The sequence below is a fragment of the Phyllostomus hastatus genome, unplaced genomic scaffold, assembly GCF_019186645.2.
Source record: "Phyllostomus hastatus isolate PE091 unplaced genomic scaffold, TTU_PhHast_1.1 phas_contig_1, whole genome shotgun sequence".
Lineage (NCBI taxonomy): Eukaryota > Metazoa > Chordata > Mammalia > Chiroptera > Phyllostomidae > Phyllostomus > Phyllostomus hastatus.
This window is the reverse complement of record NW_025333498.1, coordinates 42,885,074-42,900,000: the sequence shown is the minus strand read 5'-3', so window position 1 is coordinate 42,900,000 and position 14,927 is coordinate 42,885,074. Positions and strand designations below refer to the sequence as shown.

The window sequence follows — 14,927 nt, the reverse complement described above, 5'->3', positions numbered from 1 at the left end:
AGCCCTATCAAAGAACCTACTGACACATATCATTTGTGGTCTTGGTTTCACAGGGCAAGGCTACCTCACCCTTTATCTACACAAGTATAAAACTGCACACATTTCTAAGTGTTCAGTATAGTTTAATCCTCTCCCTACACTTTTTTAACTATTATAAACACTGCTTCGAAATATCACCTTTATTCAGGACTCCTGAAGGTTGTTTTAAAAACCATAATAATTTGCAATCACTTTGGCATAATCTGTGTTAAGGTTGGTAATATTGAACATAAATAAGGGGAACTAGTTTCAAAACATAAAACTTGTAATTTATCCAAAATACTACACTTAAAGTGTAGGGTAATCCGTGTGAGTAAGTTTTGTGAGAGTCACATGGCACAGGGAACACTTTTTTTCCCTTACAGTGAATCCTAGGAAACTGGAGTCTGTATTATCTGGCCACCTCTACTATTTTTGTTAAAATGTATTCCATGCACGAACTGCATGAGTGCAGTGAAAGTTTGGGAGAAACAGCAGCGGTTAGAGTCCTAGGGGACACCTGTGTACGTGGGCCCATGGCCTGCAGCTAGTGCTCAAGTTCCCATCAGCAGAGCAAAGGTGATGGAAAATCTTTAGAGGACAACCGTTTTGCTTAGAGATTTTTCCTTCTTAATGGGTCTATTTATTATGAAAACAGTTTATATGTAAACCTCACTTCTTAAAACTGAGAAATCTCATGATGTGAAACACTTCCAGCAATGTGCTTTGTGTCTAAAATAGAAACTTAGGTACTTCCAAGAATAAGCACATTGCAGAGTTTCCTTGATTACAGTGAACTCAGATATCTAAGACAATAGAAATACAATTTGAACTAAGAAACAGTGAAAGCTATCTACTACATTTGTAGATAACTTGGGCACTAGATCTTTGAAATTTAATCATCCGTTTGAGAGAGAACACATCTCATCTCATAAATAGCATGATTATATTAAATTGTTGATCTATTATTGATTATTTATTTTGGAGGGAGTGTCTATCACCTTGTCAGCAGTACCTTTCCTTCCTAGAGTTGATTATGAAATGAAATATGAAACTGTATATAAAGAACAAAAGTCACTGTATTGTCATTGCAACAATGTAACTGTTAGAGGAGTTCATTACACATTTTTATGTAGAACACATTTTGCCTTTTTGTCATGGGAAATAATTGATGGCAATTACCTGTTCGCAAAATAATGCGGTCATTTACCTCTATTACCTGAGAAAGTTTTAAAATGTTTCCACCATTTCATGGTCATTCAAAAATACACCTTCATGTATTTGATCTCGTGATAAATAGTGAGCTAAACTGACCAGTTCTATACTTACTCTTTGCTTGAAAGAATTACCTTAATTTAAGTGGGATTTAAAATTTTAACTTCAAAACATTCAAGTTCAGAATTAGGTCTCCTCCAGTTTAAAGTGGAGGGTGTGTGGGTTTAAGTGGAAATTACACACAGCAATCAAAAAAAATGAAGAACTCAAAATAAATTGCTTACAATAGAACATAACATTTAATCTTGCATATTATAGGATCTACAGTCTTAACTTTATAGTAATTTCTTAAAAAAAGAAGGGTAACTTAAATATGTACACGAACATTTCTGTATTGTCTTTTAATTCTAATGACTACTTCAAATATCCCCTCAGCTTGGCAATCGAACTAAATCTGTAAAAAAAAAAAATCATGGATCATGATGATGATTACATTCAATTGAAAAATGAAAGCAAAGTTCAATCAGCTCCTTCTTGAAATGTTTGCTTCCCTTCCATCCCTTATGTGTCCCAGCTGCTTGCTCTGCCAAAGTCTGGTTTTCAGAAGCCGATATTAATTCCGAACCAAGACTGCAGCAACCACTGTAATGTACATGGCTGTACTAGCTATTGTAGTTTCTTGGGCCACAAACACACAATATCTGATGAGAAATTGATCATCTTCCTTCTCTCTTTTTCTCTCAGGAGCTTGAAAAAATATGCGCAGTTACTGTTGCTGAGGGGAGACAAAGTTTAACTTCGGGGTTGGCAATCGGAGAATAATTCATGAGCAGATTTCTAGCAAATGATATGATTTGCTAAATTTTGGTCTTTGATTTATATTTATGTACTCCTGCTACTGCTAAGGTTTTGCCAACCTCAATTAGATCATGAATGAGATCATTTTAATTCAGCCCCCAAACTGTGACCTGACCATGGTCGAAAGTGTTCAAAAAGTAATTTTAAGCCTCCCTTTGATTTGAAAAGAAATACTGCATGCTTGGTCGTTCATACAAATAACATAAAACTTAATTATTGGATGATTTGGCAGAGGACCTTCTTGCCAAACAACAGTCAATGCCAGCTACTGTGATGCTGGCGGTGCCCGGCCCCCGCACACACAGCCCCTGTGTGCTGCGTTTGTTCATTGTGTCTCAGGGCAAGATGCTTTCAAATAGGATTCGTGGGTCTGGGAGGCAGTGCAGAACACGAAGGATGTGCCATATTTATAACTCCAGTTAAAAAATGCTGTTTCACCTAGAAGGGAAGTAGATCTGCGCTGTCAAATCACCAGGAGGCTGTGACAAAGGGAGCTTGCCGCCTGACACACGGTGTAACAACATAGCAAACACCTTTAATTCTGTCATGTCTCATACCCTTTACTTTCTCACACATCTGTGGCTGCTCCAACGTTGACACCTACACTCTTTTTCAAAACTAAATAAGGCAATCTTATTTAAGCCCAATTGCAACACCTGTAACATTATTCTGGTGCCCAGCAAAAAAAAATAAATAAATAAACAACATAAAATAAAAAAAATAACTATTAACTCCTTCCTCTTGTAAATGTTTCCCCACTTGCTTTGAAAAGTCTCAAGTTGGTAAGAGCCAGCCTGAGGTCCTGATTCTGAGGTTCACATGACTTCCCAAGCTCCAAAAGATAGGCAACACTTCCCCTTGACAAGATGTGAGCGCTGCGATAATGTCACTGTCCAAATGGGCCTCTTGCAGCTTTTCGAGTTGAAGCCCCTTCATCACAAACTTCTGGTGTCTTTTACAGGAAGGAGAGAGGCCCCAGCTGCTTCATTCCCTCTAGCTACCATAGTCTAATATTTTAAAAGCTGGAAATGAAAATAGCTTTTCTAAAGATATTTCCTGGAATTTTTAATGTGCTGCCTGATTCCTTTCTTTTTTTTTTTTCCTTGCCAATTATAAACCACCATTTGGAGGGCTTATGAGCAATGTAAGTCCACTTCATCTAATTAAACCACATTGTTTTAAAAGCTTGAACAGTTTTCATGTCTACAAGACTTGTCTGAATAATAAACTGTTAGAGCCAGAATTCTAAGTGTCTTTGGAGAGCTAGGATTTTATCTGCTGAGCGCAAGGGCCAGGCACTCAAAGAGTTAAAGAGTGTTCCCGCATTGCTGGGTAGGTTAATATCACAGCTGCCTGGTAAAGCATTATCCCCAGTACCTCACTTAACAAAAGCCTTCTTTTGCAAACAGACTCCCACTTTCCCCTCAAAGTGTCCAAAGGTGTTTACCGAAGTAAATCTGCCTAAATCCTTCATTGCTTGGGTCATGGGGGTGGATAGGAGGGGTGGAAGGTGTAGGGATAATCTCTTTCTGTAAATTCTGTAAATCTTCTGGGAAAAAAAAATCAGGAATCTGTGTCACATGCTCTATACAACTTCTAATATCTCCACTAGTTTTGCTCCTCTAAGTGAAATCTGTCACAATAGTTATCCGAAAAGCCATATTTCCAATTCTTCAGTCTGCTGTTTGAAGTGACTGCCCTTCCAAAGTTGTGTGTGTGTGTGTGTGTGTGTGTGTGTGTGTGTGTGTGTGTGTGTTGCATGCTTAATCTAACTGTTGAAGAAAAACTGTTGGTATCTTCAAAGTGGTTTCAGAAAGAGAGAGAAAAAAAGACAAGACAGTTTAAGAGCAAGATAATGTAGCTGAAAAGTTGTCACGAGAGGTTCCTGCTCTTGCTGTGGTCTCATTGCAATACCATTAACTGCATGTTACTTTTGCATGTTGAAAATGGAGGCAAATAACACAGTGAAACCTGACAGGTCCGCCTGCGAGGGTTTAAACAGTTCCCAGGAAGAAGGAGCCCTTTAGGCATAAACCTTCTCTCTCAATAGAACGTGAATACCACCAACCCCTTCCTATAAATCTTGCAGCATCCAGTTTGAGATACAAAAAGGCTGTCATCTCACAAATGTTAAACATACTAAAAAAATCTGAAAAAAAAGTATGGAGAAGGTGTGAAAAACGTGGCACTTTACAGCCCTCAAAGCTTTTTAAAATAGAACAACTTTTCCCCCTAAAATTCTTTTCAGAGATTTTTTTTTTCCTTTTTGGCTCATTTGAGAGTTTCTTTCTTGGCTTTTTTCCCCTTTCATTTGAAAATATGAATTATCATAAAAAGTCAGGGAAAAAATGGGAAAGTCTTTTCCAGTTTTCCTGAAGATTTATCAGTATGTTCGGGCACTTCTCCCTTTTTCTTTGGGCCAGACACCCATCACTGAAACCAGACCAGGGCCTCCGGAGACTTTATCCCTTCTCTCTTTCTGAGCAGCCTCCAGCTTACAGTCCCCCCACGCCCATCGTGCCCTCACCTCCCCTGTCTGATGGTAAACAATCAGACTAAAGCCAAACAGTAGGCAGCACTCAAGAATAGGAAGCCCACACACCTAACCCCAAGTCTAACAGGCTTCTGGGGGAGAATCTGATCCCTCCCTGACACTTTTTACCTCAAGTGTTGAGCGGGTGGCCATGAATAGTACAGACATGCCATCTTGTAACACTATATGCCTGTCAGGAGGGACAGGGCCTGGTTGAGCATCAACTATATAAGGCTGGTAACTAGGGAAAGCCCAACAAACAGCCACAAACACCTAAGTTATTTTACTCAGCCACTACCCTATGCCTCCCTTCTCCACTCTTTCCTCTCTCTCTCTTTCTCTCTCTCTCTCCCTCTCTCTCTCTTTTCATCTTGGCTTTCTGTGGCAGAATGCAAATGGAGCCTGCCGGCGGTGAAAGGGCTGAATTGTGATTAAGAAGAAGAAGAGCTCCTTTCTTTGTTCTCCCCTCAGGGGATGTTTACTGGGAGAGACACAGCGGATCAGATATGAAAGGCATTCAGGTCAGCATTGATGTGAGCGAAAGTGAAATCATACCTAAGGCATTCAAAAGACCGCCGTGTCAGGGGTTCAGCTAACGGTGCAGCTACTGTGTGTGTCTTCTCGGGAGAGGCAAAAATCTTTTCACAGACTGACGGTTTTTTTCTTCCTAATTTACTACAAAATTATAAAAGTTTTACACCACCACCATCACCCCCTGTTTACCTCCCACCAGATGACACAAGAATTAGTATTTTCTCTCTTTGTGGACCACACGCAAAATCAGACCAACTTCTAATAAGTGTATTCCCTAAATGAACCAGCAAGGCACCATCTGAACTGTGAAACCTTTTTTTTAAAAGCAGGTGTGTTCATGTGCATTACATACAAGCATACTATGGAAGGGAGAACTGATTGAAGAGAAAAGCCAAAAAACACAGGCAGGGCTGCCTTTTCTTCTCGCCTCCCTCAGAGGAAACACAAGACAACACACACAAAGTATAAGAACAGTACAGAACACCTTCAAACAAAATTCTTTATTTACTTTGTAGCTACTAGTTACACTTTTCCTGAGAGCTTTCACTCTGACACAACTGTCACCCAGGATAAAAGTATTTGGCACATAGCTATTAAGGCAGAGACTTCCATAGAGTCTACTGAGTATTATTGCTTTCCTTTTAAAAAAATGCTTGATGAAGAAATACTTGGCTCTTACTTTTTAAAAGTTTACACTCCCCACAGCCCAAATAGTCATTCAATAGATTTTCCAAGTGGTAAGCTGATGCTATTGGCATAAACAGAGCTATGTAAATATATACCAAATTCACAAATCACAGCAAACACACAAATAATGAGGAGGTGCCTAGATGTTTCAAGGTTTAAAAATGAAAAGGAAAATCACATTTCATCTTCTGATTGCTAAAGAAAGAAAAGAAAGAGGGAGGGGGAGTGGGGCTATATTTATTGGTTTTAAATCATCCTTCCCTCTGCTCTGAATTATTTTTTTTTCAACCTTCACATCTTGGCTAAAAAGCATATTGGGGCTATGTTAACATCTGCTTTTGTGGTGACATTTAATTCTGTATATTTTCAACTAGTGTTTCTGCATCACAGATTTTCCTCCTTTATCTCTTTGCTCTAAAAAGACAACCAAAGAGCAATCAAAAAGGTGTCTGACTTGGCCATTCAGACAATTGCCCCCTTGTGGGAATGCGGGAATGAATGGTACAGTGGACACCCCAGCACCATTGACGTTATAAACATGTAAATGAAACACATTAGGGCAGACAATCAATTGTCTGTGAGCATTGCAAACCTGCACTCCTTCTCTCTGTGACAGGCACAAAATAGTGTCTACCTTGGGAAGCCAGGGTGCTGGAGAGGAAAAGGACAAAGAGTTCCCTTTCACACAGAAGAAAATGCACCTTAAAAGCCTTGGAAGAATGCAGATGACAAAAACTGTTGTAAGGAAAAGAATCTCCCACATCTTGGAATAAACGCGGCTGTGCTAGAGAGCTAGCAACACCCTGCTTTCCTACCTTCAGGGCATATACATTTTTTTTCCCAGGAAATATTCTTAATGCAGTATTAGGGTCTTTGATAACCTCTTGGAATTTTCTTTACTTTGAGCTAATTAAGCTGGCAAGAAAGGAAGCATCTGAAACATATGACATAGCAGCTTAGTGGGGGACTTTTAATCTTGGCTTTATTCGTATTTGAAAATAAAGGCTGAAATATGTGAATTTATTTTTATTTGGCAACACAGAAACAATGTAAAGGTTCAAATCCTTAGCTGACCCTTACCCCTGGGGGAGCGTCAAGCCATGATGCCAGCAGGATAGTGGCTCTGCTGCGAAGGGAGGCGTGTTTCTTTCCCAATTGACTTGGTTTTCCCAAACCAAAATAAAACAAATAGATCAGTCTATATACATAGCCCCCAGCCTCGTGTGTGTGCAGCGTGACAAAACTTGCAGATCTTCACAGACAGAAAAGGATGGAGATGGGTATCTTTGGAGCGCCCTTATAACTGGTTGGTACCTGCCACACAAACTGCCTCTGAGTGCTTTCAGTGCCAGCAACACAGGCTTCCTATTAAGCTCATCAACTTCAGGAAGAAAGCTAGTAGCAGAAGACTTTCACACTTGCAAAGATAACCAAGTCTGAACCGACTATAATCCGAAGGAAACTTCCCTGCCTCAGTGTGCACTGAGGGGCTTTGAAGTGGAGGCTGACCCATCCCAACTTCACCTCTCAGAGAGGAGCCACATCCTGTTGAAGGGCTTGACTGCATTTCTTTTCCTTTTCAATTAAGCATCTCTGAAAAGGGAGCAACCCCAGCGTCCTCCCTGGCCTCTAAGCATCACCACCAGCTCCTCCACTCCCTTCAAGGAAGTGGTAAAAAGTGAGGACTTCTCTTAAACAAGAATATTCATTTCTGCTTACCGATTGTTCCTCCTCTAAAATCCAGTGCCCTCAAAACATCCAACTTTATACCCTTTCTTTATCACTGAAAACCAGAGACCAAAGGCATTTGTAAAAATCTCCCCCACTCCTCATACAATTCCCAAACCTTTAGCTGAAACTTTGAAGAACAATCAAATTTAACTTTTCTTTCTTCCATCTTCTTGTTCCCTTTGCTCTGAATCCAGTTTTTGTGTAAAAGATAACCTCCTTCTCTTTTCTGAAACAAGCAGTTTCTGGATTTGATTTTGTTACTACGTGCAGGGGTATGTGCAATTTTTCAGAGTCTGATGCTGGAAGGTGGTGGGCTGAGGAGGCAGGCCGGTCTTCCCAGGCTCCGCAGGAGGTAGGAGGGAAGCCGTGGCATCCCCAGGAGCCCATGCCTGCTTCATGGGCTAAAGCAACAAACTTTGCAAGTTACAACCGGGCTGTGCCAGTGGCGGCAGCAGCCGGGCATCTGGAGCTCCTAGAGCGCATCTCTGACTCCAAGGCTGTGTGGAGATAGTGGGGTATATCAGGGGAATGGAAAGGGGGGTGGGTTTTCCCCTCCTCTCCAGCTTCAGTGAAAGTGTTACAAAGTGAGTCAGGCGACTGAAGATCATCTGACTGAACTTTCTTGAAACGGACACACATTCTTGTCTGTGAGGACTTGCTTTTTGCCTCCCTCCCCCTCACCCCTCTCCCCCTTTCCTCCTGCACATCTTATTTTCTGGGAAGAGATTTCACCCTTTCTATGTGGGGCAAAGGAGACTGTCCGCTATGGATTAACTTGGCCCTGGCACTGTCTCTGCCAGGCATCCTTTTAGCCTGAGAATTTCTAAGGCTGGATTTTAGATTCCTGTTTCTCTCTTTGTACATTAGTTTTCCTCGAACTGCCTCCTTCTCCTTTGCTTTTTAATAATCTTATAAAGCCTTGAGTTCTAACCTACGGTTCTTGACCGGCCTTTTGCGCGTGTGTGCGCACACACACAGCTTTACACATTTTATCTCCTTGTCACCTTAGTCTATATATACACTGTTGACTTCATTAAAATGATATAAACTGCCATTCTAGTTTCCTGGATGACCATCTTTTTTTTTCTTTTTTCCTTGCAGCTTCTACTTCTATGATTAGTATTGCCATTATTTCTTTCCAGGAATTTCTATATGATTTTGATAAGCATCATCATATTTAATGTTATCAGCAAAGACACAAGCTCAAAAGTGACATCTTTTCCATGAATCCAGGAAAGAAGAAAAATCCACTCAGTTCAGATAAATCCAGGCAATTCCCAAAGGGAAAGGCATTGGATACATGCTTGATGAAAAAGAAAATGAAAAAAGGGGGGAAAACTCTTCTACCTGCTTTTCAAAACCAGGACATTGCTCAGCCAGATTAAATCCAAAGAAAAACACTGACAAGTAACCAATTCACAGCATGTTTTGCCGCAGATTATTTGGAAAAAGAGGCAGATAATAGTCAAACTTTGCGAAGCTGTAAGAGATGGACAGGCCTGCTGGTAAGTGTGCAGAGGCTGAGCTAAATGCCGTGAAATGTGCAATTCAACTTTCTCTTTCGGAGCGTTGAGGCTTCTCCCAGGTTAGTGGCTGGACAGAGGGGAAATGGCTGCATAATCCATGGGTGAGCCCCTTGCCTGGTGCTCCCCTCCACCTGTGACGTCCCCAACAGGCCTCCCTCTCTGAGAGCCACCCCCTCCTCTCTAAAGGTTCCTAGGAAGCCTCAGCCCTGCATTTCCCCAGACCTGAGATCTGGCCTGACCTCACTGCTGGGGCCAGGCTGGTCAATGGTGGCAAAATCCCGAAGGGGGTGGAAGGAAGAGAGCAAGAAGAAACAAACATTTTAAATAGTCTCTTTTGCAAAAAAATCAACAACAACAACAAACACTTCTGGGAAACTTGCTTTAAATCTCATTCTCTTTTCACACACACACACACACACACACACACACACACACACACGACTGTTTAACATAAGGGGAAAAAAGCCTCCTTGACACAAAGCTTTTGTTATCCAGTTGATCAGCAACGTGCTTTAGATACTTGTTGAGGGGGTAGCCTCACAACAGACATTGATTTTAGAAAATCAATGACCAACATTTAATAAAAGGTACAGAGGAAACACGAGAGAGGAGAGGGGACACTAGGTATAATTTTACTGTCTGTTAAATTACCCAGTGATGGGTAAGGGGAGTGCTCCAGTTTAAGGACCAGCTTAAATAATGCCAGACACTAGAGTTAAGAAAAAATTAAATTGAGAGAGAGGGGGTGGAGGGGGGTTGGGAAGGAGAGAGAGAGAGAGAGAGAGAGAGAGAGAGAGAGAGAGAGAGAGAGAGACTTAAAAAGAGGCAGCCTGAACTGGATCTTGGGGAAGCTGCGCGGAATATATTATTGTACTTGTTTTTTGTAACACTAAGCCAAGCAAATAGATCAAAGGCAGCACAAAGGGAAAAGGCAGGATAACATAACGAAGAGTTTCTGACTAAATTCCTCTATCACTCCCCCATATGGCTCGACACCTCCACCACAACAGGCAAATGACACACACACACACACACACACACACACACACACACACAAACACTAGAGAGAGAGAGAGAGAGGGAGAGAGAGGAAGCAACAGAGAGACAAGGTGAAGCCTCATTTGTCTCTAATCAAAATTCTCTGTCTTTGTGTTTTTTTCCCTCCAGCACCCCACACTGCGCCCCCAGCCGCCCCCTCCCCGCGCCGCGCAGCACAGGGGTAGCTGTGGGCGCGCACAATGGTCTTCTCTAGAGGAAAGTTGCTCCAAGTGGGCCCGGGCGGTCCCTGCAAGGAGCGGGCTGGGCTTGCGGGAGGCCGGAGGCCGGCCGGCGCCTCGTCCCCGGGTCCGGCTCCGGGGAGTGGACGCGGTCCCGGGCAGGGTGATCCGGTGTACAGCAATGGGAGCGAGAACTTTCATTTCCCAGGCTGAGCTGGCGCTGGTTCGCTTGTTTTGGGGGGCTGGTTTTTCTTTTTAAGCTGAGTTTCCTCCTCAGCTCCCCCGGTACCCTCTCTGGTCCCCAGCCCTCTCCCCTCCCCCAGGTTCCTTCTGCGCTCTTGCCAATCACTTTTCTCTTTTATTCCCACGATTTTGTTTGGGGAAAATACCTAGGGGGTCTCTCTCTCTCGCTCTCTCCCCCCTCCCTCCTACTCTCTCTCTCTACCCCTCCTTCTCTGCCTCTCTCCAAGGTGGACCTAGGAGGCTGTCACCGTTGTAATATCCCATCTCCCATCAGCGTGTCCCTCTCACACCTCCTCCCCCCATCTTCTTCCTCCTTCCTGACTCAGCCTGGAGAGCGGGCTCCTGACCACGTAAAAACTGCCCTGAAAAGTCTCCCTACGCTCTTCGACTCCGCCAGCCCCCGGCAAGGGGCCAGCGCCCGCTGGAGAAGTGCCACCCGCCCCCAAGCCCGCCGGGACCCCGCCAGACCCCGCGCGGGGCCGGCCGAGTCCCTCCCACCCCAGAGTCCGGGCGCGCCCAACCGGGCCCCGCTGCCCGCGGACCGTTACTTGGCGAACGGAGAGGGAGCCGGGCGACTCCGACAAGAAACTTTAAGCCTTGTGGAGGCACAACCCCTGGACCCCAGTCTCTCCCTCGTCGTCCCTCCGCCACCCCAGCCCTCGCCCCCGCCCCGGGACTCCGCACGAGCTGGCGCCTGGGCCCCCCCCCCCCCCCGCCCTGCCCTAGCCGGACGCTCCCGCAGCCCGGCCGCCGACCCGGCGGGCCAGGAGCTAGCGGAGCGGGAGGCGGAGGTGGAGGGAGTGCGGTGGCGGGGGCGCTAGGGGGCGGCGGGGCTGGGGGAGCGGGGCCCCGTCCGGACCCCAGCGCTCGCAGCCCGCCGGCGCCCGACGCTCACTTTGCCCGGCACTTCCCCAACTCCCCGGGTCCGGGCACCGCGCGCGCTGGGCTCCGGCGCCGGCCGCGGAGGGAGGCTCGCCCGCGAGCCCTGGGCGCCGCCGTCTCGGTTCCTTTTCCCTTTCCCCTCCCTTCTCCCTGGGTCTGGATCCGCGGAGTGGCCCGGAAAAGTTTGGTTCGGGCCGGTTCTTACCGTTTTTCCTCCTGGGATTGGCTTGTTTGCGCCTCTTGCACCGGGGGCCATCCGCCATGATCGGCTGCTTCATTGATAAGAGCGGATCAGATGGCAGTTCGCATGGACTCGGCGCCCTGCTTCGGCAGCACGCAGGCTCGATCTAGCAACCAAACACAGCGACAATGTGGGCATCGCCCGCGCCCATTGAAACGCGCGCGGGCCGCCCAGGGGAGCCGGGCCAGGGCCCGGGCGAGCACCCATCCGCGCCCCCCAACGCCAAAGCGAAACTTCGGCGGCCCCCTCCCCGCCCCCCTACCCCAGCCTTGGCCCCGAGGCGCTTTGTGTTTGTTACTGTTTGGTGTGTCGCACCCGCGAGGGGATCAGAGAGACAAGAATTACATCTTCAAAATGAGTCATAACTCCTGACCGAATGAGGGAATGCACACGGCGGTACAGTAAGGTGGCTTGACTCAGGGCTAGGCGGACCTTTTCCTCTGAAAAGTCCTCAGCTAGGCTCGGGAACCTGGGGTGAGGTGACGCTTTCTTTCGCTCTTATCTCGTCTCACCCCACCCCATTCCCCAGAGGAAACAAACAAACAAACAAACAAACAAACAACGAGAAACAGCCCGCGGAGGAAGCACACTTGGGCAAATTGATAATAGTAATTATAGGAAACCCACTCACCCCGCGCCCCTTCCCCTCCCCTTTTGGAGTTGATCGAGGCACGGTTTCTTCCTCCCCACACCCCCCCCCCCGCCCCCAAATTAAGATTTCCCGTTTCACGCCAGAGCAAAAAATATAATTATAAGCCTCTTCGGACACTGTCCCTCCCTCCCCACCACCTCCACCACTTTGACAATATTGACTTAAGTATCCCCCCCCCAACTTCACTCACACACATTCTCCCCCACACTGGTTCCCTTAAATAGTTCCAGTAGAAAAAAAAATTTTCCCCTTAAGAAAGGAAAGAGAAAGTCCAACCGCTACAGCAATACTTTTAAGCTCTACTAAATGATCATATCCTTTCTGGCTTCGAAACTTTTGTACCTAAAATTCGAGAGAGACGCTTCATTTTTTCAGCTGAAACTGTCAAAACTTGGAGAAGGGGGACCTCGGAGGCAGGCAGGAGAGGAGAATCCCGAAACTCCGTGGAGGTTGGGAAGATGCTGTGCCTCGAGGATTAGTTTAAACAGGGGGCTATAAAAGATGTAACAGATGCAAACTGTAACACAGGGCCATTAACCCTTTCTCTGCCGAGCACACTCAGTCCCCACGCCCCGTACCTATTGTCTCCCGGGCTGGAAGCTTTGCGGAAAACCTGGAAAGTGAGTATCAGTTTCCACACGTTTGCTGAGAGGGGTGGGGGGTGGGGGGAGCAGAGAGAAGAGGAAGTGAATTATTTAGAAAGCACCTTGAATTTAACCTAGGCATAGTGGGAGAGTTTTCATTTAAGTTTGACACATTTTGTCATTTCTTGTCTCTCCTATTAATTTGAAATTGTTGGAAAAAATCCTGAAATACAGAAATGGTCACACAAGTGTCTGGGATGAAACAGCTGGCCTGTCTGTGTTCCTGCTGAGACTTACACATGATTGCATATAAATACATGTTTAATAAAGTAAACTGCTAGTTTTATGAGCATATGTGTGTGAGGAAGAGACAGGGCATTTATGCCGTAAACTTTATCTTTGCCTGCTATTTCTAACTCTGGAGTTAGTAATCTTTCCTTCCTCATTATAGGGGGAGCATGTAAAAAATGTATATATATATATATATATATATATATATATATATATATATATATGTGGGAGATAAACACATTCATGTTAGTAGGGTTCACCACTGTTCCTGGGAACCCCTGCTCTCTCTCTCTCTCTCTCTCTCTCTTTCTCTCTCGACTTTTCAGTGCCAAAGTATGGAATGGGATGAGTGTGTGTATGTGGCTCCTGTTAAGTCCATCTATATTACTATGCCATTTAAAATACAATTTCAAAAGTTATTCTTAATTTAAATCCCTGATATCCTGACAGCAGTTTTCATCCCAGCTGTAGTGACCCCCAGCCCCCCCAACTTTAGTAAACGACTCAAGTTCCATGAGGACTTTCACTTCTTTATTTATCATCGCAGAAGTGAGGTGTTACTTCACATACATACACACACAAAGAATGAAATAAAGAAATGAAACTCGCTAAGCAGACAAAAAACAGACACTTTCTGCTTAGAAAACAGCCTTCTCCGGTGGGAGAGGAGGATGGACTGCCATATCTAAGAGAAAGACTTGCCCCGAATTTGGTAGGTTTGTATCGATCAAGTTTTATAATTATTAACAGGTATTTGCCAAGTTGTAATTGCTGAATACAATGAATTGGAACTAGATGTGAAAATAGAACAGGATCTCTCCCCTTGGAGAGTTTTTATTCCAATTATATAGTTCTCAGGAAAACTTTTCATAGCTTGGGTAGCAAAAGGCACCTTGGGTTACCTGGATGGACAGGTACAGGGCAAATTATTTGGGGGAGGAAAAAAAAGAGAGAAAAGGAAGCAGAGAGAGAGAGCGAGAGAGAGAGAGAGCGAGCGAACAGGAGTGGGAGAGAAATCGAAGAAGTCACTCTTGGAAGAAGCTTGCCATAAAGGAGCTAAACCCACCTGAAATTCCTACCCACAGACACTCCTTCTCACTTCGGACTCACATTCTCACTTGAAAAGAGAAAAAGAATAAAAGGAGGGGGGTGATCCTACCAAAAAGGAGTAAAAAGAAAAGGGGAAAAAAACCTACCTGAGAAGTCTTGTTTGTAGTTTTGGCCAGAAATGGTGAGAAGAAAAAGCATGAAGAAGCCGCGAAGTGTGGGGGAGAAAAAGGTGGAAGCGAAGAAACAGCTCCCGGAGCAAACTGTACAAAACCTCGCCAAGAGTGTCGGGAGGCAGGACCGTTATTCCTGCGGAGCAGGTTAGAACTGATCTCTTTTAGCCACTCCAGGAAACACAACCTGGGGACGGACTGACGTGTTACGCCTCTTCTAATGACATTTTTTTCTTTTTCTTTTCTGTAGGAGAGAGAGAGACCCTGAAACACGCGCCACCTATCTTTGTGGGGAGGGATAATTGAAGCGCCCTGAGCGTGAGCATCATGTGAAAACGTGATCGCCAAGTTTCTCTCTGGGAAAGGATCTGGGATAGATTATACCTTGAAGTCTCCGCAAAGGCTTTAGTGGAAGAAATGAAATTCCACCTCCCTCCCTTCCTCTCTCCCTCCCTCTCGCCTTCCTCCCTCCCTTCTCCACGCCCCCCCCACCCT

The 14,927-nt window shown here is 45.0% G+C and overlaps 1 protein-coding gene across 2 annotated transcripts in view; it reads right to left on the bottom strand.

Annotated features, from left to right (window-relative positions):
* Positions 1 to 14,541, bottom strand: part of ZEB2 (zinc finger E-box binding homeobox 2) — a 132,512-nt gene extending 117,971 nt beyond the window's left edge. The window contains exons 1-2 of one of the 2 annotated variants that reach the window (XM_045831705.1): positions 14,409 to 14,541; positions 11,650 to 11,791 (exon numbers count right to left, since the gene is read on the bottom strand). In XM_045831705.1, the coding sequence (XP_045687661.1) occupies positions 11,650 to 11,722 (73 nt within the window). In that variant the 5' untranslated portion in view covers positions 11,723 to 11,791; positions 14,409 to 14,541. Of the gene's footprint in view, positions 1 to 11,649; positions 11,792 to 12,679; positions 12,907 to 14,408 lie in introns of those variants that run through there. The other variant, XM_045831714.1, reaches the window with a different exon arrangement.
* Between the last annotated feature and the right edge of the window lie 386 nt (positions 14,542 to 14,927).